The sequence below is a fragment of the Salmo salar genome, chromosome ssa01 (genome assembly GCF_905237065.1).
Source record: "Salmo salar chromosome ssa01, Ssal_v3.1, whole genome shotgun sequence".
Lineage (NCBI taxonomy): Eukaryota > Metazoa > Chordata > Actinopteri > Salmoniformes > Salmonidae > Salmo > Salmo salar.
Window position 1 is genome coordinate 32,402,293 of NC_059442.1, and position 26,188 is coordinate 32,428,480.

Consider the following 26,188-nt stretch of genomic DNA (forward strand, 5'->3'; position numbering starts at 1 on the left):
TTCAATTACTGCTTGTTTTCTTAGGACACACACGACCAGTCCCTGTGGCCGGGCCAGAAGAGTCCTTGAACCTGCAACAGCATCTGGCTGTACTGTGCTGGACAGAGGATGGACGAACGGAGTGGACTTAAGATGTCCCAGTGAAAAGGGCTGATTTCTAAAGACCTGAGCTCTAAATGTGACAGAGCAGGAATGTTAATGTTTTACAGATGCACCAGAGCTGCAGCCAACAGGACACGTACATTTCACTTGGGTGTATGTTCAGTCTGTTTCGTGAAATAAAACACGCACGCATGCACACGTACGTACTGTTTACTGAAGTCAACTCCTGAAGTCAAACTCCTGAGACAGTGAAACATTTGTAAAGAACACACAAGCTCAGAGAGGTACAGCTTTACCCAGGAACTAAGGAAAGCAAATGGTTTTCCCGAAATGGGAACAATTTGTCAACGACTAAACCTTCCAGCATTAGTTGTTTTATAGATATATTACCTTCCTTTTTTTATTGTTACTGAGTTGAGAAATGAAAGGAGTAGGAAAGAGAGAAGGAAAGTTAACAGAAGGTTCTGGGAACAGCATGGAACGTTGGTCAGGGGCTTTCAGCCCGCCCTAACACACTCTGTAACGAGGTCCAATGGACCGACAGGCCACGCAGTGCCAGGCCAGACCCAGCGCACTGTTAGACAGCAGGTGTTCCTCTGGTCGTAAAACATTAGTGTACAGGCCACCTGGCCATGGAGCGTGCGGAAGGCCTTGTGCAGCCCATGTGCAGCCGCTGCTAAGTGACAGAGTGTGGGTTAAGGGCTGCACTAAAGCTCTCCTCGCGTACCTCTCTCGCACCTCATAAGAGAGAAGTAGCCTGGGGACTGCTCAGGCTCCATTGATATGCCCAAACTCCCTGCTATAGGCCTGCTTCGTGGATTTTCTGACTAGGAAAGAGGAGGGAGCTGGAGACAGGGAAGGATGGAGTTGACCTAAGGGCTCACTCTCCAGTCTCCATGGCGTATGATGTGGTGTCTACGTGTGTCAGCTGTCTCGGCTGGTAAGTGACATCAGGTGGAAAGTACAGTTATGGAAAGCTGGACCAGAGAACGTATGTGGGGATGACAGGTAGATTTGTGACGACACACTTATGGTGAAGGTCATAATTTAACGAATAATCCTGATCACAGAGAAAGGTAATGAGAGGTCAACCTTTTTCTTGCTCTATAGAAACGCCTTCATTATCAAGATGAAAGACGAAAGCAGATTAAAATGTTTCAATATGTATTCATTTATTTATCATTTGTAGATGTAATATTCCCATCTGGCTGATGAAAATGATCCAGTTTGTAAAACTTGCCAGAGCCCACCCAAACAGTTAACAAGCCATCAATATTCTCCATTACACTATTAGACTCCATTACACTATATAGGGTGTGTACATTGTATATAGAACCTCTAGAGCAGGGGTCAAACATGAGGCTCAGGGGACATTTTAGGACCCCACTTGTTTAAACTGCTTGTTAATGCAGTCAAGGCAATTGCCAGATTATGGTGTTAAGTAAGTATATAGGCTACATAAGTGTGTAACAATGTACTTTTTTGTCGTCACCAATATGCAGCCCTCCTGAAATGTGGCTTTACAGAAATGGCCCCATTGGCAAAATTACTTTGACACTCCTGCTGTAAGGCACTGAACAGCTACAGAGCTGCATTAATGATACACATATCTCCATTAAAAGGCATTGAAAACATTTCTATCCATGTCCAACTCATGTCTCCAGTCACTCAACATTTGAGGCGTGGTACACTACCTTGGCCATTACTCTCTTAGTTTCAGCATCCACCCCAAAACAGTGACAAAGACTTCATAGGGCTACTACGGTACTGATGATAACTCAGTCCCATAGGAAAGTACATTTCCATTTCTAACTACCGCCTCACATTCCCATGTGAAAGATGTTCTGAGCCTGGTGGAGATGTAGAGCCTGGCTTTGCGAAGTCAAAACCATGAATAATGGGTGTGATAAAATGTTGCCATTCAACAGAAACAGCTGGGGCAGTTTGAGCACCTAGGAAAAAGTGAGATTTTAAGGGCCTCCCAGATCTGACGTCTTTCCAGAGGCTTGTGTTTTGAGGCCTTGTCACCATTTGTCATCACATCATAGTTTCTAGAAGAAATTCTGAAGATTCGTTTTTCCCATCATTATACGTGTTAACTAATATTTGTTACTCGTTTCAGGAAACTAGGCGCATGTCGCACGTCACTACTTCTCAGGAGAGACATTTAAACATAAACTTTTTGAAATTAAAAGTTTTTTTTTGGCAAAGATGCCTTCTGGAACATGTGAAGTTTCATGTGCCTTAATAACAGACTTGTATGCCATCTGTAAATACAAATAAAATTGTTAAATTACGAGCCTACTTGGTTTAGCCACAGAAAAAGTCAGCAACCTTCCCGCTAGCCATGATAGGCTGAGATAATGAGCAGGCTGTCACGTCCTGACCAGTAGAGGGTGTAGTTGGGTCAGTATGTGGCAGAAGGGAGTGTGTGTTTTTTATTGTTTCATTGATTTTGGCCGTGTGACTTCCAATCAGGCACAGCTGTAGAGGGTTGTGGTTGATTGGGAGTCACACATAAGTTGCCTACGTTTCCTTTGTGTTTCGTGGGTAATTGTTCTTGTCATTGTGGTTGCACCTGACAGGACTGTGTTGCCTGTCAGTTTTGTTGTTTTGTAAATTGCATAGTGTTCGTTTAATTAAATATGACGAACCCTAACACCGCCGCATTTTGGTCCACTTCTTCCTCAGACAGCCGTTACACAGGCTGGACATGCCGAGAGATGAGTTCGGATTGGTCTGCCATATAGCACATTTCTGTCTATTTGAGCTGATCAGTATGTGTACAATAGGTTATCCTGTCTAACGCAGGTTTAAAAAAAATAAAAAGTATCAAGTAGTAGAACTGCATAAGTGTTGCTCTCTACTTTCTGGAGGACCGAGGTTTGAAATCAGTGGAATTAGAGTATGATAGCTAAGGAGATGGAGAAAACACCTGTATCCGGATTACATCTTCAAACTAAGGGCAACCATGGCATCTGTGACAGGGAGAGGAATACATCCATGATATTACACGTTTCTAATTTTGACAGAAAGTCATTTTCATTTCAAGTTAAAGTGTACTGTTAGCTAGCAAGCTAACGTTAGCTGGCTGGCTCGCTAGCTAACGTTACGTGTATGATCTTATTATTCGTATCTCAGAGCCATTTGCTTTGCTAGTTATAGCCTAATGTTAGCTAGCTAACATTGAACCTGGTTGGTTAGCTACCTGCAGATTCATGTAGGGTAGAAACATCATGAGTTGGGATTATGGTTCATTGTTTACCTAGCTAGCTAGCTACATGTCTTAACAAAAGACTCCACTATACAACTGTTGATAGACGTAGCTGGTAAATTCGCTCTGGCTATCTACTCTGATTTCAGAGCACTCTCGTCTGAGTGTGCCAGAGCGCAAAATAACTGACACATTTACGAACGCTCAACACCTTTTGAATATGGCTGGTGTCGGTAAACTTTGGCAAAAAAGCATAAATTGTTGCCAGCAGCACAGTTGCAGTCACCAAAGCTCTGGATAACATAAAAACAGCTTAACCTGCTCTACTAGGGCGAGTAAAATTGTCAGTGAACGGTTCTCTCACGTTAGCCAGTTAGCTTGAGTGCTTGACTGTTGTTGTTAGGACAGAATGCTCGGATCAAAACATTCAAAGGCCATTTTCTCAAAAGTGAAGTTACAAGTTTATCGATTTTCAAAGCAGAATTACTTTCCCATTGTTCTTCAAATGCAGTGTATGAAATACCATTTTGTAGCTCTGTGTCTCTGCTTTTAACCAATGTAAAAAACACAATATCAAGTTTTGCTACATAAGACTGAATCAAGGTGGTCGGTCACATTTATCATAACACAAGATTTATCATGTTAGGCTATCACAGGCATTCTCAACCTTTTTCATATCAAGTAATTTGACTGCCATTTGAGAATGGCCTGAGACTGCTTGTTAATGTGTTAATGTGTAACGTCCTGAACTAAACTAGACACATGCATGGGGAAGTGTAGGCTACTGGCTGTTGTTATAATATTTATGATATTAGTGGTTATCGAGTTTGTGGCAGCTCAATTCTATGTGGCTATGGCTGGGTCGTGATAGCAGTCTCTCCTTATGGCAGGATGCACTGCGGTCCCAATGTTATAGTGTCGGGTGCAGGTCGGGGGAACTACTAAGCTATATGGAATTGTTTTAAGAAGGTCAAACCAGATTCAAATTTTAAGACCCCTTGAAGTATCAATAATACATATGAAAAATATATTTTTGCCATTACTGCTATTAGCCCACTACAGTACCTTGCAAAAGTATTCACCCCCCTTGGCGTTTTTTTTTTTTTTTACATGTATTTAACCCTTTATTTTTTACTGTCTAAGCCAGGGGAGGGGGGGTCTACTAAGCTATATGGAATTGTTTTAAGAAGGTCATACCAAGGATAATTTTGCTATTTGATTTAGAATATTAAGACCCCTTGATTTATAAGTATATAAGAAAGATCAGGAAACATTTACAAAAATGTTTTATGTCTTTAACCCCTTATTTTTGTCACTAAATACACATTACATTTTTTTCAACTGGTACCGGGGGATCTTCAGATGAGTCTTGTGAGGCCTGTGGGCATCCTAGAGCTTGTACAGTACCAGTTAAAAGTTTGGACACATCTACTCATTCAAGGTTTTTTTTAAACTATTTTCTACATTGTAGAATAATAGTGAAGACATCAAAACTATGAAATAACCCATACTGTATTGAATCATGTAGTAACCAAAAAAGTGCTAAACAAATCAAAATATATTTAAATTTGAGATTCTTTGCTTTGATGACAGCTTTGCACAATCTTGGCATTCTCTCAACCAGCTTAATGAGGAATGCTTTTACAACAGTCTTGAAGGAGTTCCCAAATATGCTCATCCAACTCATCCCAAACCATCTCAATTGGGTTGAGGTCGGGTGGTTGTGGAGGCCAGGTCATTTGATGCAGCACTCCATCACTCTCCTTCTTGGTCAAATAGCCCTTACACAGCCTGGAGGTGTGTTTTGGGTCATTGTCCCGTTGAAAAATAAATGATAGTCCCACTAAGCGCAAAGCAGATGGGATGGCGTATTGTTGCAGAATGCTGTGGTAGCCATGCTGGTTAAATAAATCACTGACAGTGTCACCAGCAAAGCACCCCCACACATCACACCTCCTCCTCCATGCTTCACGGTGGGAACCACATGTGGAGATCATCCGTTTACCTACTCTGCATCTCAAAGACACGGCTGTTGGAACCAAAAATACAACTTTTTGGCTCATCAGACCAAAGGACAGATTTACACCAGTCTAATGTCCATTGGTCATGTTTCTTGGCCCAAGCAAGACTCTTCTTCTCATTGGTGTCCTTTAGTAGTGGGTTCTTTGCAGCAATTCAACCAGGCCTGATTCACCAGTCTCCTCTGAACAGTTGATGTTGAGCTGTGTCTGTTACTTGAACTCTGTGCTCTGTGAAGCATTTATTTGGGCTGCAATCTGAGGTGCAATTAACTCTAATGAACTTACCCTCTGCAGCAGAGGTAACTCTAGGTCTTCTTTTCCTGTGGCGGTCCTCATGAGAGCCAGTTTCATCATAGCGCTTGATGGTTTTTGCGACTGCACTGGAAGAAACTTTCAAAGTTCTTGAAATATTCTGTATTGACGGACTTTCATGTCTTAACGTAATGATAGACTGTCCTTTCTCTTTGCTTATTTGAGCTATTCTTGCCATAATATGGACTTGGTCTTTTACCAAATAAGGCTATCTTCTGTATACCACCCCTACCATGTCAAAACACAACTGATTGGCTCAAACGCATTAAGGAAATAAATTCCACAAATTAACTTCTAACGGGCACACCTGTTAATTGAAATGCATTCCAGTTGACTACCTCATGAAGCTGGTTGAGAGAATGCCAAGAGTGTGCAAAGCTGTCATCAAGGCAAATGGTGGCTACTTTGAAAAATCTTAAATATATTTTGATTTGTTTAACACTTTTTTGGTTACTACATGATTCCATAAGGGTTATTTCATAGTTTCATGTCTTCACTATTATTCCACAATGTAGAGCATTAAAATAAAGAAAAACCCTTGTGTCCAAACTTATGACTGGTACTGTACGTGTTCACCTTTACACAGAGGGGTCCTATTAAAGTGTAGCCCAAACTACAGACAGAAGCTGGCAGATCGGCTGTACCGACTTCACACGAGTCCAAAGAAGCTTGTGCGAGAACACCATCGTGTTCATGAGATTCTCATCTTCCCATAGAGGGGTCATAATCGTTTTTAGGCCAAACCATTCGTACGCTACAGAAAATGTTAAGAGAAGACCGATTTTCGGGGTCTCATGGTCTGACAAACATCGCGTTTAGCTCTGTCACTTTTCACTGCAAATGTGGCAATGTTACACAGGCGGATGTGGTGGATTGAGACGCATCCAATGCAAAAATAAACAGATCTCTCTAGTTTAAATTGACGGATTCCTTGTGGATTTTTGTATTATGCTAATTAGATCAGGGGGTTTTAATGCCCCCCCCTAGCAATAAAGGTTTTCTATAAGCAATGTGGTTAATAACATCATTATTGTTATTCACTGTATATTTATTCCTTGTGTCATAATTTCAATTTTTTATTTTATCTTTAACTCTGCATTGTTGGAAAAGGACCCGTAAGTAAGCATTTCACTGTTAGTCTACATCTGTTGTTTACGAAGCATGTGACAAATACAATTTGATTACATTTTTGATTTAAGAGGCTGTAAAATATAAAACGTTTCTTTAAGAAGAAACTCTACACTGCAGTTAGAAACGTTGATTACACGCTGGATTTTTTGTCTTTGCCTTTTCATGCCGTCGTTCAAAGCAGGGTGCTAAAAGAGAGAGCGTGGACCAGCAGACCAGCGTGATCATCGCCTCAGGTTAGGGCCCAGCACTGAAGAGAAAAGGATGTTTCATTTTGTGTGGACCGGAGTATCAACTTCCTCGTAACTGGAGCCTCACTTCACCAGAACTTGGGAATCTTGCCTGTTTCTGGAAATGTATGACTTTAGTATACTGATTCAAGTCATCAGGAAAGGTATTATTAAAAAGGGAAGCAGCAGCTTCCTAATTTTGTGCTTTGGGGACTGGCAGAATGTGACTGCAGAATGGGTGTTGTATGTGGAGGATGAGGGTTGCAGTAGGTATCTCAGACTGGGGGTAGTGAGGCCTAATAGCGTGTTATAAATAAGCATCAACCAGTTGGTCTTGCGCCACGTATACAGAGATGGACCGTTTACAGAGGAGTATAGAGTGCAGTGATGTGTCCTATAAGGAGCATTGGTGGCAAATCTGATGGACGAATAGTAAAGAACATCTGGCCGCTCGAGAGCACCCTTACCTGCCGATCTATAAATTACATCTACGTAATCTAGCATGGGTAGGATGGTCATCTGAATTAGGGTTAGTTTGGCAGCTGGGGTGAAAGAGGAGCGAATTACGATAGAGGAAACCAAGTCTATACTCCCAAGTTCTTGTATGAGGTGAGGGGGGCATTCTTCTTACCAAACCGCATGACCTTTGTTTTGGAGGTGTTCAGAACAAGGTTAAGATACAGAAGATGAAACTGAAGGCTGTTGGGTCAGTTACCCTGCTTGACAACACATAGGCTCTATAGGCTAGATGCCATACATATTCTTCCTCTAGACATAAACAACCTGGTCCAGATATCCAACAATCACTTTTCCACTCTGTCTTTATTTCTCTGCCAATCTGCTTCTGTCTGTCTGGCCTGATAACGATCCCCTAGAGATTAACATAAACAAGTCAGCGGGGGTTACCAGTGAAATCACTGTTTTGGCATATCATATCCAATGTTCTTCCAAACAGTGCTAAATATACAATCACAACGTAGCCTACTAAAAAGTACTGTTTATCGGGCGGCGCACAATTGGCCCAGCGTCGTCCGGGTTAGGGTTTGGCCTGGGTAGGCCGTCATTGTAAATAAGAATTTGTTCTTAACTGACTTGCCTAGTTAAATAAAGTTTCAATAAATAAAATAAAATACAATTAGTGTGGACAGAATTTAGAATTTATCTATATACTGTAAGCACAAACTCAGAACACATAGTATTGATCTATTGCGGTTAATAGCCCACATAAACATAGACAGGCTCAAATATAAACTCCCCTGAACTGCGTGCGACCATTGTTTTCACAGCTTCCAGCACCCCCTGTTGCAGTGGGTTGTGAGGCTACATTCCTGCGGCATATTTCTCCTGACCCCTCAGGCTATCAGCTCTTCATGCCTGCACTCCAGCAGTGTTCCAGCTATCCCCTGCTACTGGACCCCAATGTCTGCTTCTGAAGTTTGGGCAACAAAAACCCCAGTAGTATTTGCACAGTAGCATAAACATTAGACATGGGGGTAGGCAGCAAACAAATGCATAAATGTTCAACATGCTGGTTTGAATCTAGCCTTCCCCTGCCATTCAAAGATGGCGTCTCCATAGTGTAGTCTCCCACTTAAGACCACTCTTGGCAGCTGTGCTCTTAATCTTGGCCTTAGACAATGATCTCGGGGGAGACAGATGTCAATGTATATCATAGATCATTGTCTTCTGACAGGTGGCGTCATTCTAATGTGAATCACAGCATTTACTCAGTGATGGGCAGCCAGAAAACTCCAGCATAAGCCTCACTCAAGCCACACTCCATTGAACCAAAGTGCCATTGTGGAAACAGTGTGAGGATTTCCATTTGAAATAAGACAGACTTGGCTCCTTGTAGCCTGCTGTGCTGTGCCCAGTATCAGGGTATCACCCTCTCCATTACTACAACAAGCCTTGTGGTGAAAGGCGGTAGTAAGAGAGAGCTGCCACGCTAAATATATTTTGAGGCAGCTGGTTTCCTTAAAGTCATATTGGATGTATACAATATGATCTGATGGCTATCTCGCGCCAGCATGGTCTAACCTATCATTTCACATTAATTGGATTCCAGTTCGAACTGCCAGCCTCAAAGCTGAAAATGATTTAGAACGCTCCTCTGACCAGAGAATCCCCAGAGACACCTTTCTTACGTACTAACTGTATGAGCAAGATGGAAAGCCATCTGTTGTCGAGTCAACGGGAGATGGTGTTTGTGTGTAAATGACAGGTACGGAGATTGAAAAGGGATAGGTTAAGTGAGTTGGCTTCTAAAGAGCTTTTTGTTTGACTCAGTTCTCTGTACTGGTAAGGAAAACCTGATGGTGCTGCCAGGAAGATCAGACAGATTTTTTAACCAATATACACAGACTATACCAAACATTAGGAAAACCTTCCTAATATTGAGTTGCATCCTCCTCTTTTGCACTCAGAACAGCCTTAATTTGTGGACTCCACAAGGTGTCAAAAGGGTTCCACAGGGAAGCTAGCCCATGCTTCCCACAGTTGTGTCAAGTTGGCTGGATGTCCTTTGGGGGATGGACCAATATGATACCCAGCAGCATTGCAGTTCTTTTATTTCTTTTTTATTTACCCCCTTTTCTCCCCAATTTTGTGGTATCCAATTGGTAGATACTCCCATAGAGACTCGGGAGAAGCGAAGGTCGAGAGCTGTGTGTTCCCCATAAACACAACCCAGCCAAGCCGCACTGCTTCTTGACACAATACCAGCTTAACCCGGAAGCCAGCCGCACCAATGTGTCGAAGGAAACACCGTGCACCTGGCGACCGTGTCAGCGTGCATTGCGCCCGGCCGCCACAGGAGTCGCTAGTGCGCGATGGGACAAGAACATCCCTGCCGGCCAAACCCTCCCCTAACCCGGACGACGCTGGGCCAATTGCGCCACCCCATTGGTCTCCCGGTCGCGGCCGGCTGCGACAGAGCCTGGACTCGAACCAGGATCTCTAGTGGCACAGCTAGCACTGCGATGCAGTGCCTTAAACCACTGTGCCACTCGGGTGCCCTTGTGTTGCAGTTCTTGACACACCGGTGCATCTGGCACCTACTACCATACCCTGTTCAAAGGCACTTAAATAATGTGTCTTCACCCTTTGAATGGCAGACATACACAATCCTTGTCTCAAGGCTTAAAAATCCTTCTTGAACCTGTCACCTTCCCTTCATCTACACTGATCGAAGTGGATTTAACAAGTGACATCCATAAGGGATCATAGCTTTCAGCTGTATCCACATGGTCAGTCTATGTCCTGAAAAGAGCAGGTGTTCATAATGTTTTGTATACTAAGTATATGATACCTTGTACACACACACACACACACACACACACACACACACACACACACACACACACACACACACACACACACACACACACACACACACACACACACACACACACACACACACACACACACACACCAACTTCTCTCCAAATTGTGTCAGATGCAAAGCAAAGCTTGTAGTATTGTATGAACATGGTGTTAGAAAGACCAGGCCAAACATAAAGTCTTCATAATGCACCTGGAGAAAACTCTGGGCATAACCTAGACATTCTCATCAGGCTTTCCTCCCAAATCAAATTTTCAGGGGCAGGCAGCGTGCCAGATGCTTTGCTCTGGAAGTGTGCTAACTCAGCCCAGTCTGGTCCCTGCTACAAGCTGAACTCGGACTCCTTTTCTGTCTGTAAGTATACTAAAAGCCCCGCCACCGCTTACCTAGGCCTCGTCGGTGTCCCAACCCATAAGGCGAGCCATTATTCCAACACAAATACCTGAGACCCAAAGGAACAGGAGTTTCTGATTATCACACATCATATGTTACAGGACATAATCGCTTGTGTTTTCTTCTTGGCAGCCTGCAATCTTCAGTGGGAAAGGAAGTATTTTTCTCCTCATTCTTTTTTTACCGACAAGAATATGGCAGAGCCGGCTGGACCACAGAATGGGCTTTGCCAAATCTCAGGAGGAGATACCAGCTCAAGGAGAAACAGAGAGGGAGAGTGACGCAGCTCAAGGTTGATGCATAAACGTGTAGCCTATTTAAGTGGTCGTGGGGTAATTGGGTAACACTACTTAAAGTCAACTGGTTGTTTAAGTTTTTTACTTGAAAACATGAGATCCAATAAAATAACCTGATAGAATTAGCTATTTTTATGTACTTCATGTTTTCAGACTAAGCACTTTATTATTCATTCCTTGACTATTCCAGATCTGTATATCTATAAAGGCCTACATACAGTTGGAAGTCGGAAGTCATTAAAACTCGTTTTTGAACCACTTCACACATTTCTTATTAACAAACCATTGTTTTGGCAAGTCGGTTAGGACATCTACTTTGTGCATGACACAAGTAATTTTTCCAACAATTGTTTATAGACAGATTACTTCACTTATCATTCACTGTATCACAATTCCAGTGGGTCTGAAGTTTACATACACTAAGTTGACTGTGCCTTTAAACAGCTTGGAAAATTCCAGAAAATGATGTCATGGCTTTAGAAGCTTCTGATAGGCTAATTGACATCATTTGAGTCAATTGGAGGTGTACCTGTGGATGTATTTCAAGGCCTACCTTCAAACTCAGTGCCTCTTTGCTTGACATCATGGGAAAATCAAAAGAAATCAGCCAAGACCTCAAACAATTCTAGACCTCCACAAGTCTGGTTCATCCTTGGGAGCAATTTCCAAATGCCTGAAGTTACCACGTTCATCTATACAAACAATAGTACGCAAGTATAAACACCATGGGACCACGCAGCCGTCATACCGCTCAGGAAGGAGACGCGTTCTGTCTCCAAGAGATGAACGTACTTTGGTGCGAAAAATGCAAATCAATCCCAGAACAACACCAAAGGACCTTGTGAAGATGCTGGAGGAAACAGGTACAAAAGTATCTATATCCACAGTAAAATGAGTACGAGTCCTATATCGACATAACCTGAAAGGTCGCTCAGCAAGGAGGAAGCCACTGCTCCAAAACCGCCATAAAAAAAGCCAGACTACGGTTTGCAACTGCACATGGGGACAAAGATCGAACTTTTTGGAGACATGTCCTCTGGTCTGATGAAACAAAAATAGAACTGTTTGGCCATAATGACCATCGTTGTGTTTGGAGGAAAAAGGGGGAGGCTTGCAAGCCGAAAAACACCATCCCAACCGTGAAGGACAGGGGTGGCAGCATCATGTTGTGGGGGTGCTTTGCTGCAGGAGGGACTGGTGCACTTCACAAAATACAGGCCATCATGAGGAAGGAAAATTACGTGGATATATTGAAGCAACATCTCAAGACATCAGTCAGGAAGTTAAAGCTTGGTCGCAAATGGTCTTCCAAATGGACAATGACCCCAAGCATACTTCCAAAGATGTGGCAAAATAGCTTAAGGACAACAAAGTCAAGGTATTGGAGTGGCCATAACAAAGCCCTGACCTCAATCCTATAGAAAGGAGGCCTACAAAGAGGCCTACAAACCTGACTCAGTTACACCAGATCGGTCAGGAGGAATGGGCCAAAATTCACCCAACTTATTGTGGGAAGCGTGTGGAAGAAAACGTTTGACCCAAGTTAAACAATTTAAAGGCAATGCTAACAAATACTAATTGAGTGTATGTAAACTTCTGACCCACTGGGAACATGATGAAAGAAATAAAAGCTGAAATAAATAATTCTCTCTACTATTATTGTGACATTTCACATTCTTAAAATAAAGTGGTGATCCTAACTGAGCTAAGGCAGGGAATTTTTACTAGGATTAAATGTCAGGAATTGTGAAAAACTGAGTTTAAATGTATTTGGCTAAGGTGTATGTAAACTTCCGACTTCAACTGTATCACTAAGAACTATTTGCTTGAGGAAATGTTAAAGATAGCACGATTAAGATTAGACAGAGCAGTTAACAAAGTTTCTACATTTTGGTCTCCTCAACACATAGGACATAGGAAAAAGCCCCACAGAGAAGGGAAATTACAGACAAGTAGAGAAACAAGACAAAAACAACCTGTGAAAAGGCTCTGTCTGAAATAAGAGCTGGAATGCCCCCCAGAAAAAAAGACGATTTCTTGTTATTCAATCCATTAACCTTTAACGTTGCGAGCGGAGTGGAAAGGTTACAGGGGGTGTCCTATCTCGGCCTCGGATGTTTTCACAGGCCGTCTCTAACATGTACCTCTCCCATGCTGAGGCAGTGTTTTCACTGCACTTCGCAATGTGCCATGCTCCCACCCTGGAACCAGCCTAACCCATCACTGGACAGAGTGCCATGAAGCAGAGGCAGCTATATGGGAATCAATGCTCAGAGGCCCACATGCACCAATTTGGCTAACAAATTTAGGCAGCCTAAAGACATCCTTTATCATGGTGGTAAAAGAATGGCATAATTCTCAAAAATGAATGCAGTAATTCTAACGTATGAACATTAAAACTGGGTCAAGAAGGTTGTAGAGATCTATGAAAACCTTCCTAGATCACTTAAAGCTTGGCAAATTACACTACAACTTCACTTCTACAGTAGTACTTGAATCAAAGTGGGGTCTCACCTGCAGCTCAGGATCCCTCTTCATCATCTCTAGGATGAGGTAGCAGCCAATGGAGTGGCCCACCAGGACCAGGCGAAAGTCCCTTGGAACGTGCTCCGTGAGGAAGGCCAGCTTGTGCTCTATCTGCCCGTTCAAACCAAACACGTCCCCCGCTGCCATCACGGTTGGGTCTGCAAAGAGCAAGGTTCATCATTAGTATTCAGTATTACATCTGTATGACATCATCTATTTCACCATCACCCAAATCATTCTGATCAAGGACATGAGCCAGCATCATTCATCAATATCTCTGTACACAAGATAGTCTGTATTTACATTTGGCACATGGATCACCCCAACATAGGCCCAGGGACATCATGTTATGGTAATGTTCACTGTTTCATTCACTGATGTCCTCTCATTAGTAGTACTCAGGACCCTTTGATAACAAAATTAAAACAAGAACATCCAAAGGGCAATCGAAGTTAAGAAGTATTCCAGAAACATCTTGATTTCATTTCTGTAATCTTTTTGGAAAGATATTTAACGATATTTTATCATATAATGCTGTAAATCTAGGGACAGAACAAAGCTTTGAAGGAAGCAGTTAACAATTCCCTACCTGTGCAGAGCAGTCAAATCCAAGACAATGTTACGATTAGAGTGAGGGATGATGAAAGAGAAGGTAAGAAAGACCGAAAGGAAGAATAGAATGTGTCTATGGTAATTTAGCGGACGGGAAAAGACAAATTCTAAATTAATTTCATAACGAAAAAAATCAATCCCCATAGAATTGAACATAATTGGTGAGGGACTTGATGTTTGATTCTTTCAGAGTGGAATTTGGAGCAGCCGTTCTGTGCAGACAGCATAAGGATCGGGTGGGGAAGGTTGTGGGGGTTGGGGATATGCTTACTGTATAATGGAAAAACAAAATGAGTGCAAATTGTGATTAATGGATCAATAAAGAATAACATATGGCAAAGACAAATTCCCCCACACAACATAATGATCCTCTTGGCAAGAGAAAGAACATCCCAGGCTGGGCCGGCCCGTTAAGCGATTAAAGCCTTCTCACAAATGTGCAATAAATGTGTGCTGCATTTTTTCTTCTAGGGAAAAGGTAACTGATTTCCTATGTGTCAAAAGAAACCTAACTTGTGGTATTACTGATTGCAACATGGGAGGTGTTTTTTATTCTCTCCTCTGTAATTGGGTGTGGTTGCACCATTAATGAAGCTGACGAGGATACGGAGAAAGAGATGAGGAGATTAGCAACAGCCTCGGTCCTGTACTGCATTGTGCATACTTCCTCTCAGATTACAAACTTCCTTCTCAAAAGGGTTTGTGAAGCTGGGTTCAACATCTGTACCACAGTGGTAGCCCACAGTTGTCATCCTTGCATAAAAAACGAGAGATCAAGAAACAAGATAAAGTGAAGGTTGTCTTGAAATTATTTGATCAGATTGAAAAGCTGGGCATCAGACCAAAATGTCATAAAGTGGTGGTAAACAAAAAGGTTTAAGTCATTATTGCAAATTTCTACTGCTTTGTGCCATTTCTCTCCAACACTTATTTTCAAAAGATATGCTCAAACAATCAACCAACCAATATCCATGGCACAAATCACATGGAGTTGTAGACGTGACCGACGATAGCGGTGGGAGGTGGGAGCATAATTGGAATCAGAAAGACTCCATAAAAACCTCTCGTGATATTAGACCTTGGCTGGTGTAGCATTTTTTGGGGGGATTACATTTTCTGAATGCATGTTTTAGTACTCTGGACATTAATAGTGTGCAATTTAGCCATATCAAAGTGAGAAAGTTGCTGGTGAAAAGTAGCGTTGCAAACTCATTCTGACAAAATGAATGAGATCTGAGGCCCCTGGAGGATCCCGTGACCCAGGAATGGATTATTGATGCTGGCACAGGGAGAATGTTCCCTGTGTTTGCATTAACAGATATTTTTACAGTCATCAAAACCATCAAGCAAAACTTGCCTTGCCACAGGAACACTTCTACCACTGGAAGATTTGGAATAGAACCTTTAATGCTGCACCTTTTTTTTTTTACTCTGTTTGTTTTTCCAAAACCGGAAAACTTTTTTTCAACTTCATCAAGTATGCATTAGCTGTTAATAATAATAACTGGCAGTCTTTAATTTGCACAAGTCACTGGAAAGTCAGAGGAGGCCCAATCAATGCTGTATGGGTTTCTCTGTATCGGCGAGGCCTTTCCTTGGACGTCCCAGAGGTTTTAGAAGCTGCTGCTCTACGATGCCACCCTATCCCTTAGCAAACTGAATGCTCTTTGACGAGTTGTAAATCAATGGCAAGCATTCAAGGGGTTGACCAGGGTGGTAAATCCCCAAAGGCTTGGATTGAAGCCGCAAGAAGAGAGGTGAAAAGGAAGCTGATATGTCAGACATGTTTGTGTTTCCGTGTTGGATGTTTGTAATAGTCGAGTGGATATGGAAAGTGCCATCCAAAGAATGAACACCTAGTTAGTAATGCTGGACTAATACTGCATGATAACCACATGAGCGCGCAGGTCTAGCCTGGCTATCATAGCCACAAGCAGATAAATTATTTAATAGTATTTACAGTAAATCCTAATCATAGTGAGCAGATTTCCCTGGATAAGGGCATCTCACCAAATGGAAAGACATGATGAAGGGCTATTGAGATGAACACAGGACTTGCTGCTAGACAATTTGATCCTTTCTCTGGTCTTAATCAGGGCCGTTGTTGAGGTTTTGGGATAAAAGATGAGTCCTTCCCTGCCCATCTTGAGATAGGGCTGCTGCTCATTGTCACCCCCTGGAACACCAGGCTGAACAGAGTGGTTTTCATTTATTCTCTCTGATGATCGGATGACATGCTACGAATTGGCAGGGTTGTCTGATTTTATTTTTACTGTATCTATTGACTATCTCCAGACTTTGCCTTGTGTGTTCCATGAATCATTTATGAGTTGGAAGTTTCGACAAGTGTGTGCCATGTGTTCACAATAAAAGAGGAACTGTTCAATGCTTCACTTTGTTACATGAATGTCTATTTAATCTAGACCAACTCTACCAAACCTCTGGAAAAGACTAAGTATTACATCATTATTTCTCATTATAATAAAAAAAATATATATTGTGTCATGACCATAATCATCTGACATCTGCAAATTCAACCTTGGTATCTATATGGTCAAAATAGGTTGTCTGATTACGTGACTTTGTCATGTCAGTCTCCAGGCTTTTGAGCTACGTAAAAAGAAGCCTGGAAATCAAGGCTTCCGTCAAGTTATCATCAGAACTCATGCTAGTTATCGCACATCCCAAATGAGGCTACCTACCAGGGTACACATTGACAGAATGTTAACTTACACCTACACACTTATCTGTCCTTTACAAGATGGATATATTTGTCCTTTGTCCTTCTCAAGGTGGACAGATCCAAACTGTATCATCCAATGTATCTCATGAGCCCTCAGAAAAGGGATTTAACTTCCTACATGTGAGGGCTTGGTAATGTCTTTCCCATGTATCAGGCACAATAAAAACGTCCTCACTGCTTTATGAATGAATATTACAGGGCTCATATGGTGGTGCTGGCTAGAGAGGGAGAGGGAGAGGCCCCTTGGCTCAGGCTAACTCGTCCAGCTCAGCTAACATTCCTCTTCTCCTGCGCCATCCTTAGCATCTACTTTAGTATTGGAGAGTGAGCTAACAAGGATCTGCCCATTTCAAAGCTAGCTAATCAGTCATTAGTGTTCAGATGTGCTGTTGATGTGGATAAGTGGAAGTGGATCAGTGTGGATACACCAGCAATAAGGACTCATAGAGAGTCCAGCTGCACAAAGCACTCTCAATAAGAGATATGAATTAGTTATGTACCTTCAATCATGTCCATAGTATCAGGAGGCACACAGTGTCCAGCATGGCTCACTGCCCACACAGGGTAGCGCCGCCCCAATGTCTGGTGAAGCGTCTGCATGAAGGTCTTGTAGAAGCCAACCACACCTGGGTTACCTGCAAAGATGCCGAAAACACTATAAACATTATAAAGTGCTCTGCAAATGTAACACCACATGATAAAAACTAGGGATGTAACAATTCACAGATTCACAAGTTGGGGGGGCAGGTAGCCTAGTGGTTAGAGTGTTAGACTAGTAACCGAAAGATTCCAAGATCGAATTCCCGAGCTGACAAGGTAAAAATCTGTTGTTCTGCCTCTGTTCCTAGGCTGTCATTGAAAATAAGAATTTGTTCTAAACTGACTTGCCTAGTTAAATAAAGGTAAAAAACACAACAAAAAAGATATGACTGCATCTGTCTGTGGACCACAAACTGCAGTGTTGTAGTACTCGAGACTGGTCTTGGTCTCCAGACCACATATTCAGTGTCTTGGTGTTGGATACATAGACAAAAAACATAGGCTACATTGCCCTCCCCTAATCTGATAGTGGTAGCGGGGTGGTAGATCACTTTGATTCGTTCTCTAATCAAACCGAATCATACTCAAACATATCATTCCTGTATTGTATCGGAGCCCATGTCTCCAGATATGTATCAAATCACCTTGAAAGGAAAAGATGCACATCCATAACAAAAACATAAACTACACTTTATGGAGGTAGGCTACATGACTAAATGCCATAAAACAAACCATATAAAAAATATATTGACAGCCAACCTTACCAACTTCTTAGTATGTTAATAATTTTCTTCTCTACTCTTGAAGATGTCACGCATGACGAGTGTTGGCCATGTAATGGTTGTCATTCCCTGGACTTTGCCATCAATCTCATCAGCCCCCATACAGCAGCATATCATAGGTAGCACTTTCATCTCAGCTGCTAGCTAAGGACTTTATTTAGCTCATGGTACTGATGTCTTTACACAGAACAAAGAGGGACTTTTATTCCATAGGTAAAAAAGGAGAGTTTATCCTGGGTGGGGTTTTATTTCGGACTATCAGGGTGTGATAAAAGTGCAAAAAAACTGTATAGCAGCTGCTAAAGAACAATGGCTACTCTGTGTGGTCTGTCTTTTTTTGTCCAACAGGACAAATGTTCGTCGATGTTTTGTATAGTGCTTGTTTGAGTTGCTTGTATGCATATATATGCTACTTTGATGTATACTGTAAGTGTGAGTGCGTATTATCCGGATGTGTGTTAACTGCATTATTTTGGAATCTTTGTTATGATGATTTTGCCTGTATGTGTCATTTCATGAGCTTTCAATGTATAACTGCCTCCGTGAGAGGGTGCTGAGAGAGAGCCACAGGTGCAATCTTTGGAAGAATTGAGTGTTACAACAACCCTGGGGCGGCAGGGTAGCCTAGTGGTTAGAGCGTTGGACTAGTAACTGAAAACTGAAAAGTCTGTCATTCTGCCCCTGAACAAGGCAGTTAACCCACTGTTCCTAGGCCGGCATTGAAAATAAGAATTTGTTCTTAACTGACTTGCCTAGTTAAATAAAGGTAAAATAAGAACATACCACATTTAGGCTAAAGCATGTGGAACAATTAGTTAAAGCAATCTAACACTTTGGATAAAATTCACCTGGGTGATTTGTTTGTTAAAATGGTGTTGAGTTGTTTTGTTGGTTGGATAGATCTTATGCCACTGTTAAAAATTGAATGTTGGAACATTTCTTGGTGGGAGAAAATACGGTCAATGAGTGAACACATTGCTTCTGTTACATTAATTTTAGTTTATTATCCCCAAAATACATCCAATTAGTTTTATGCATATTGGGTGTGTATAAAACGCATAAGAAATAACTGGCAACACGCAGACCCCATACTTTCCCCCCTGGTATGTTCTTTATGAAGTAAACCCATTGCAACACACAGATGTGAATCTAGATGTTTTTGCATTTAAGAGCTCTACCGTCTTGGATTTGAACCCACATGTATTGCATTCTGAAAGCAGCTAACCACATGCTCCCATCAAGCTAACAAGCTAATAAGTAACAATCACACATAGTTAATATCATCAAAATAATTAACTTGTCTTATTTTGCCTGGCAGAAGGGCTTGGATTCCTTGTGAAAGCTGATGCAATCTTGAAACAATCATAAACATTTACTATGAGTTCAACTCAATTCTTCTAGGGTGGGTGACGGCAACCATAAAGTACATGGACCTACCATAGATGAGGCTTTTGTGGGAAATAATGATAAACAGTGGTTTGAGGGTGAGGGATATGGGATAAAACCTGTAGTCTGAGTCTGAACTCTCAATACAGTGGGCCCGAGTTCAAAACACTTGCCGCAGTTCTCGGTAGTGTTTTCATATTTTCATTCACATATCCTGAGTCATTAATCAAGAGCCAAATGCAGCTGAAGATGTTGCACAACACTTTGTGTGAGAGCAAGCAAGCTTCTCTGCTGAGCCGAGTGTACAAAAATAAATATGGGAGGCAAATAGACTTAGAAGAGTACAGATACAGTGCCTTCAGAAATAATTAATACCCCTTGACTTATTCCACATTTTGTGTTACAGCCTGGATTCAAAATGGATTAAATATTTTTTTTTCTCACCCATCTACACACACCATAACGACAAAGTGAAAACATGTTTTTAGACATTTTGGCAAATTTATTGAAAATGAAATATAGAAATATCTCATTTACATAAGTTCACACCCCTGAGTCAATAATTTGTTGAAGCACCTTTGGCAGCAATTTCAGCTGCAAGTCTTTCTGGGTAAGTCGCTAAGAGCTTTCCCCACCTGAATTGTGCAACATTTGCCCATTATTCTTTTCAAAATTCTTCAAACTTTTTCAAATTGGTTGCTAATCACTGCTAGGCAACCATTTTAAGGTGTTGCCATAGATTTTCTTTCAAGCAGATTTAGGTCAAAACTGTAACTTACCCACTCACGAACATTCACTGTCTTCTTGGTAAGCAACTTGGCCTTGCGTTTTATGTTATTGTCCTGCTGAAAGGTGAATTCATCTCACAGTATCTGGTGGAAATCAGACTGAACCAAACTTTCCTCTAGGATTTTTCCTGTGCTTAGCTCCATTCCGTTTCTTTTTTATCCTGAAGGTGCCCTTCTTTGCCAGGCATTGGAAAACCTCCCTGGTCTTTGTGATTGAATCTGTGTTTGAAATTCACTGCTTGACTGAGGGACCTTACAGATAATTGTATGTGTGAGGTACAGAAATGAGGCAGTCATTCAAAAATCATATGAAACACAATAATTGCACACAGAGAGTCCATGCAACTTATTATGTGACTTGTACACATTTTTTCTCCTGAACTTATTTAGGCTTGCCATAGCAAAGGGGCCGAATACTTATTGACTCAAGACATTTCAGCTTTTCATTTTTTATGAATTTGTTAAAAATTTGCAGAACCTAATTCCACTTTGACATTAAGGAGTATTGTGTGTAGGCCAGTGACAGAAAAGTTTTATTTAAGAAATTTTAAATTGAGGCTGTAACACAACAAAATGTGGAAAAAGTCAAGGGATGTGAATACTTTCTGAAGGCACTGTATTTATGAAGCACAAGTTATTAGAAGGACAATTCCCCCTAGTAATAGTTCAGGGAGGTGGAAACTTATTCAGTCTTATTCATTTAATTGACAGGAGTAAGCCTAGGTTGTGATGATCAGTGAAAAAACAACTCACTTGAATCTCATGAAAGCTCATGCCTCCACTGTAGTAGATTCAGCTAGAATGGACACCATCACTTTGTTTTGACCTTTTTGAACGTGAAATCCAACTTTCCCCTTTAACCGACCATGACAGATAAGGCCCCCTCTTTTCTCTCATCGCTGGGCAACCTTTCTCCAGGCTCCCGCAGTTGAACATTGTGTCGACTCTCTCCTGCTCTCCACAAGCTGAGTAAACAGTCAACTCCCTCTTTCTCCCAGACAGTGGGGAGTGTGCAGGGGATGGGCTTTCCTTAAATGCAGCACCCTTTTCTAGACTCCGTCCACAGCCCCTCCTAGCCTGCTGATTAAATACATTTGTATGTTTTTATTCACGCTGGGTTTCCAAATCTCTCCCAGATGGCCCTAGACATGCTCAAGAAGCAGGTTTGCAGAAACCTAGCCCATACCAGAGATGTGCCATTGGAAATGACAGTGCTATTTTTGCTAGGCACCACAATAGACGCCCCCCGCTTGTGGCTTGCACTCCCAAGAGAAGTAATGAAGGCCCCCTGAATCCCACTGTCACACAGCTTGAATCAGTTTTAACTCGAGGCAAGTGTAGAAAAGAAAACAGCTTTATACTGTAGCAGTCTGGGACCACACCTCAGACCGCGCTTTTGTAAGAAGTAGACAGGTACCCGAATCTGAACACATAATTGGGATGTGAACAGATGAACTTTCAACTGATTCTTGGTCTTTATGAACATAAGCTTCAGTATTTGTATGAGTTTTGGGCCCAACATCTGTCTCTATCAGCAAAGCTGAGTTTGGAATGTGAATCGCTGGAGGTTACATCTGTCTGGTGTTCACAGCCAATTGATGGACCAGGGGCGGATTACGCGGGTTCTATGTTGCGACGAGTGTACCTCTCACTAAAGAGAGGTCATGAAGGAGATTGCAGAAGTCCCCTTTTGTGAAAAAATAGAACAAAAACAAATGAATAGAACAAATGACATTAGTACACAATGTTAAGTCTGTGGGCTGAAAGAGAGACAGAGCACACAGTAAGAAACCTGAACTAACAATGGGTTACAAATGAGTTGATGGAGAGAGATGGCTGAGGTCTCACAGGGTCATGAGTCAGTGGTTGAGAGGGAAAAGCCTGAATACTTAACTCCACAATAAGACTCTTCAGAATAGGTGGTCTTAGTAAACACCTGAGTACTGAATGATCCATGACAGAGGTAAGAGGGTTTCCGATTGTTGTACTCAGATACTGTAGGTAAAGCACAATAGCAGGACGAAATTCAGATGTCATTGTTTTCGATGAGACAGCGATGGGAAATTCCGACGAAGTTACACCATCTACCACAACAGCAAAGGCCACACCAGATGTCGGTTAGCTATCAAACAAGTCATAACTAATTTAGACTACAATGAGGACTTCACAAGCACACTGTACCCATATGCACCTAAAGAAATTGGGAAATGTAAAACATTTTTGATTTCAGCAACTGGTACCAAAAATGTAACTGATACAATAAATATTACAGACTACAGGGAGATAAAGGATATACAGGGAGATGAAGGTTAAGCAGCATGCTAGTCTTCACTGGTTAGGCCATTCTTCATAGCTGTCTGTGACGACGCTGCACATTGCAGGCAAGGGGTCTTGACTTGATAGTCATCATTCACTCTCTCTTTATTACTCAATCTCCTCTCACACCCTGCTCTCTTGGGGTTCTCACAGATGGCCTTCTTAAAATGTATTTTAAATACATAATTCTAACTCTTGACCAAAAAAATGTGAGAGAAAAACTTGAAAGGGTGAGCAGCCAGTTAGTAATGTAATGTCTTACTACATATAAATAATATCTGTTTATTTAACCAGTCAGAGTGAACTACATGCTACTTAAGTCTGCAGGGTCGACCCAGACAAATTATGAGGCTATAATGGTATTTCATTCAACCTAAGGAAGAAGGTGTTTACTTTATAATGCTTTAAAGAGATCTGTGGGTCAAAGTATCAAATACCAGGGGAGGTCCTGCATCTGTTCAAACTGCAGACAATGGGTAGAGAGAGAGCTGTCAGGCTTGAATCCACACTTTAATATGTTTCCCTTCCCCAACTAGCACTGTGTGACAGTAACACCACTCCCTCTATAGGAGGAACGAAGCAGACATCCTATAGAAGGAAAGACAAGTCAGACGTCTTCTTGATTAGGGAATAAGTTAGTAAGAGATTACAGTTAGTAAAACAGTTATTTCATTATTATTATTATTATATGTTACATTGTTGGAAATATCCATTATTTAATCAAATATCCTTTGTTTCTAAGATATAATAACTCAATACATGTACATTCTTATTGTTTTAGTGTGTCTGTCGATTTAAAGCTGCAATATGTAACTATTTGGGTGACCAGACCAAATTCACATAGACATGAGTTATAGATCTGTCATTCTCATTGAAAGCAAGTCTAAGAAGTGATGCATCTGTTCTATGTGCACTATTTCTATGCTTCCCATTGTAAAGTTTTGTTTTTGCGTCTTTTACTTTCAGTTTTGTACACCAGCTACAGATATTTTTGGTTATGGAAAATATATTTCACAGCGGTTTAGATGGTACAATGACTCTACACTATACTTGCTTGCTTTGTCACGTAAACTGAAATTAGGCGATCAATAAAAATGTTAGCAACCAGGAAATGGCAGAGCAATTTCTGAATTGTGCACCTTAACAGAATTCCCTGTTAGCCACAGTTCAGGTCCTAAATCACCTTATTAATGGCGGCAACAGCAGTTAACAAGTGCGCAAGTGCTTCTTGAGGTATATAGCAGACACTGCCAATAAGAGAGTGACACATGATGATGCACTATTAATGTAGTGACATACTGTAACTACCTTAATATGAGACTGACTCATTACACAATAGTCCATTGGGTATCTATTAGGCCTAATTCTTTAAATACAGATGTCTCATGACCAAATGTATCAGTTTTTGAAGAGCACAACTCCTGAATCCCTCCAAGCTTGAGTAATTCAAGGAAAAGTCAAACCAACCCCTCCCAGTCTTTCCCACTTGTTATCTTTCCTCCCTTCTTCCCTCACCAGAAAGGTCGCTTTTCCAGTGCCGATAAATTTGGGCCTGCTGAGCTGAACACTGTGCAGACCTCCCTCCCTAGCGTCTTTGACCTCTCGGCTTGGTGCCAGAAGTACCACAGCAATGACGTAGTCCCGCACCTGCAGTGCACTTAGAGCTTCCACATCACTTCCAAAGATTGAGTTATACTTCCAAAAACACATTTGCCTTGTAGGCTTATTCTGCGAAAATCAAGCAGTTTAAGTTATCAATGAGCAGTGGTAAATCTTACAGACTGCAGTCACTGCACCTTAAAATATGTATTTTAACTCACTTTAATCACGGTGGTACTACAGGGGCACAATTCAGACGTTTATCTAATAGTGACATGCCTGGTACTGCTAATAGCATTGTGGCATGTGGATTGAGGGCTAGCACTGGAATGTCAGCCAAAGTTATTGGTTTTGCTTTTTTCATACATTGCTGAAATATTTGTTGGAATGATTTTGGAATGTAACCTGGAGGTAACATTTGATTGCCATTCCCTCTCTTGATCTTGCTGACCTTTTTAACTCTCCTCCATCTGTTGAGAATGGAGGGATGCCTGGAGGGAGGGTGGAGGGATATATCGATGGAGGGTGGCCGATGAGGGTGGCCTTATGTATCAAGTAGGCTATCCTATCCATTTACCCTTGAGGCTACTTTTTTTATCCGTTTTATTTCATTTAACTTTATTGATCCTCAGGAGGAAATCAAGACGTCAGAGGCACACACACAACACAATCACACAGAATACAGAACATTTGCCTGCACATTACATAACATATTAGGTGCTGGTATTAAAAGTTTTCAAACTTTTTACGAACAAACTTTTCATGTAAACATTTCACAAGGAATATACACTACATGACCAAAAGTATGTGGATACCTGCTCGTCAAACATATAATTCCAAAATCCTGGGTATTAATATGGAGTTGGTCCCCTCTTTGCTGCTATAACAGCCTCCACTCATCTGGGAAGTCTTTCAACAAGATCAAAATCAAATGTTTTATTGGTCACATACCCATATTTAGCAGATGTTATTGCGGGTGCATGCTGGAATGCTTGTTGGATGTTGGAACATTGCTGCGGGGACTTGCTTCCATTCAGCCACAAGAGCATTAGTGAGGTCGGGCACTGATGTTGGGAGATTAGGCCTGGCTCGCAGTCGGCGTTTCAATTCATCCCAAAGGTGTTCGATGGCGGTTGAGGTCAGGACTCTGTATAGGCCAGTCAAGTTCTTCCACACCGATCTCAACAAACCATTTCTGTATGGACCTTACATTGTGTACGGGGGCATTGTCATGCTGAAACAGGAAAGGGCTTTCCCCAAACTGTTGCCACAAAGATGGAAGCAAAGAATCGTCTAGAATGTCATTGTATGCTGTAGCGTAAAGATTTCCCTTCACTGAAACTAAGGGGACTGAAAAACAGCCCGAGACCATTATTCCTCCTCCACCAAACTTTACAAATCAAATCAAATGTTATTGGTTACATACACATATTTAGCAGATGTTATTGCGGGTGTAGCGAAATGCTTGTGTTCCTAGCTCCAAAAGTGCATTAATATCTAACAATTCACAACAATACACAAATCTAAAAGTAAAAGAATGGAATAAAGAAATATATAAATATTAGGACTTGCAATATCGGAGTGGCATTGACTAAAATACCGTAGAAAAGAATACAGTATATACAGTTGAAGTCGGAAGTTTACATACACCTTAGCAAAATACATTTAAACTCAGTTTTTCACAATTCCTGACATTTAATCCTAGTAAAAATTCCCTGTCTTAGGTCAGTTAGGATCACCATTTTACTTTAAGAATGTGAAATGTCAAAAAAGTAGTAGAGAATGATTTTTCCTCCAAATATACTGCAAAAAAAAAAAAAGGGAACACTTAAACAACACAATGTAACTCCAAGTCAA

At 41.4% G+C, this 26,188-nt stretch overlaps 1 protein-coding gene across 3 annotated transcripts in view; it reads right to left on the reverse strand.

Moving 5' to 3' along the window:
• ldah (lipid droplet associated hydrolase) overlaps positions 1-26,188 on the reverse strand; it is a 63,126-nt gene that overhangs the window by 24,195 nt on the left and 12,743 nt on the right. For 2 of the 3 annotated variants that reach the window (XM_045717016.1, XM_045717015.1), the window contains exons 3-4: positions 17,421-17,555; positions 13,554-13,723 (exon numbers count right to left, since the gene is read on the reverse strand). In XM_045717016.1, the coding sequence (XP_045572972.1) occupies positions 13,554-13,723; positions 17,421-17,555 (305 nt within the window). Of the gene's footprint in view, positions 1-13,553; positions 13,724-17,420; positions 17,556-18,224; positions 18,288-26,188 lie in introns of those variants that run through there. The other variant, XM_045717020.1, reaches the window with a different exon arrangement.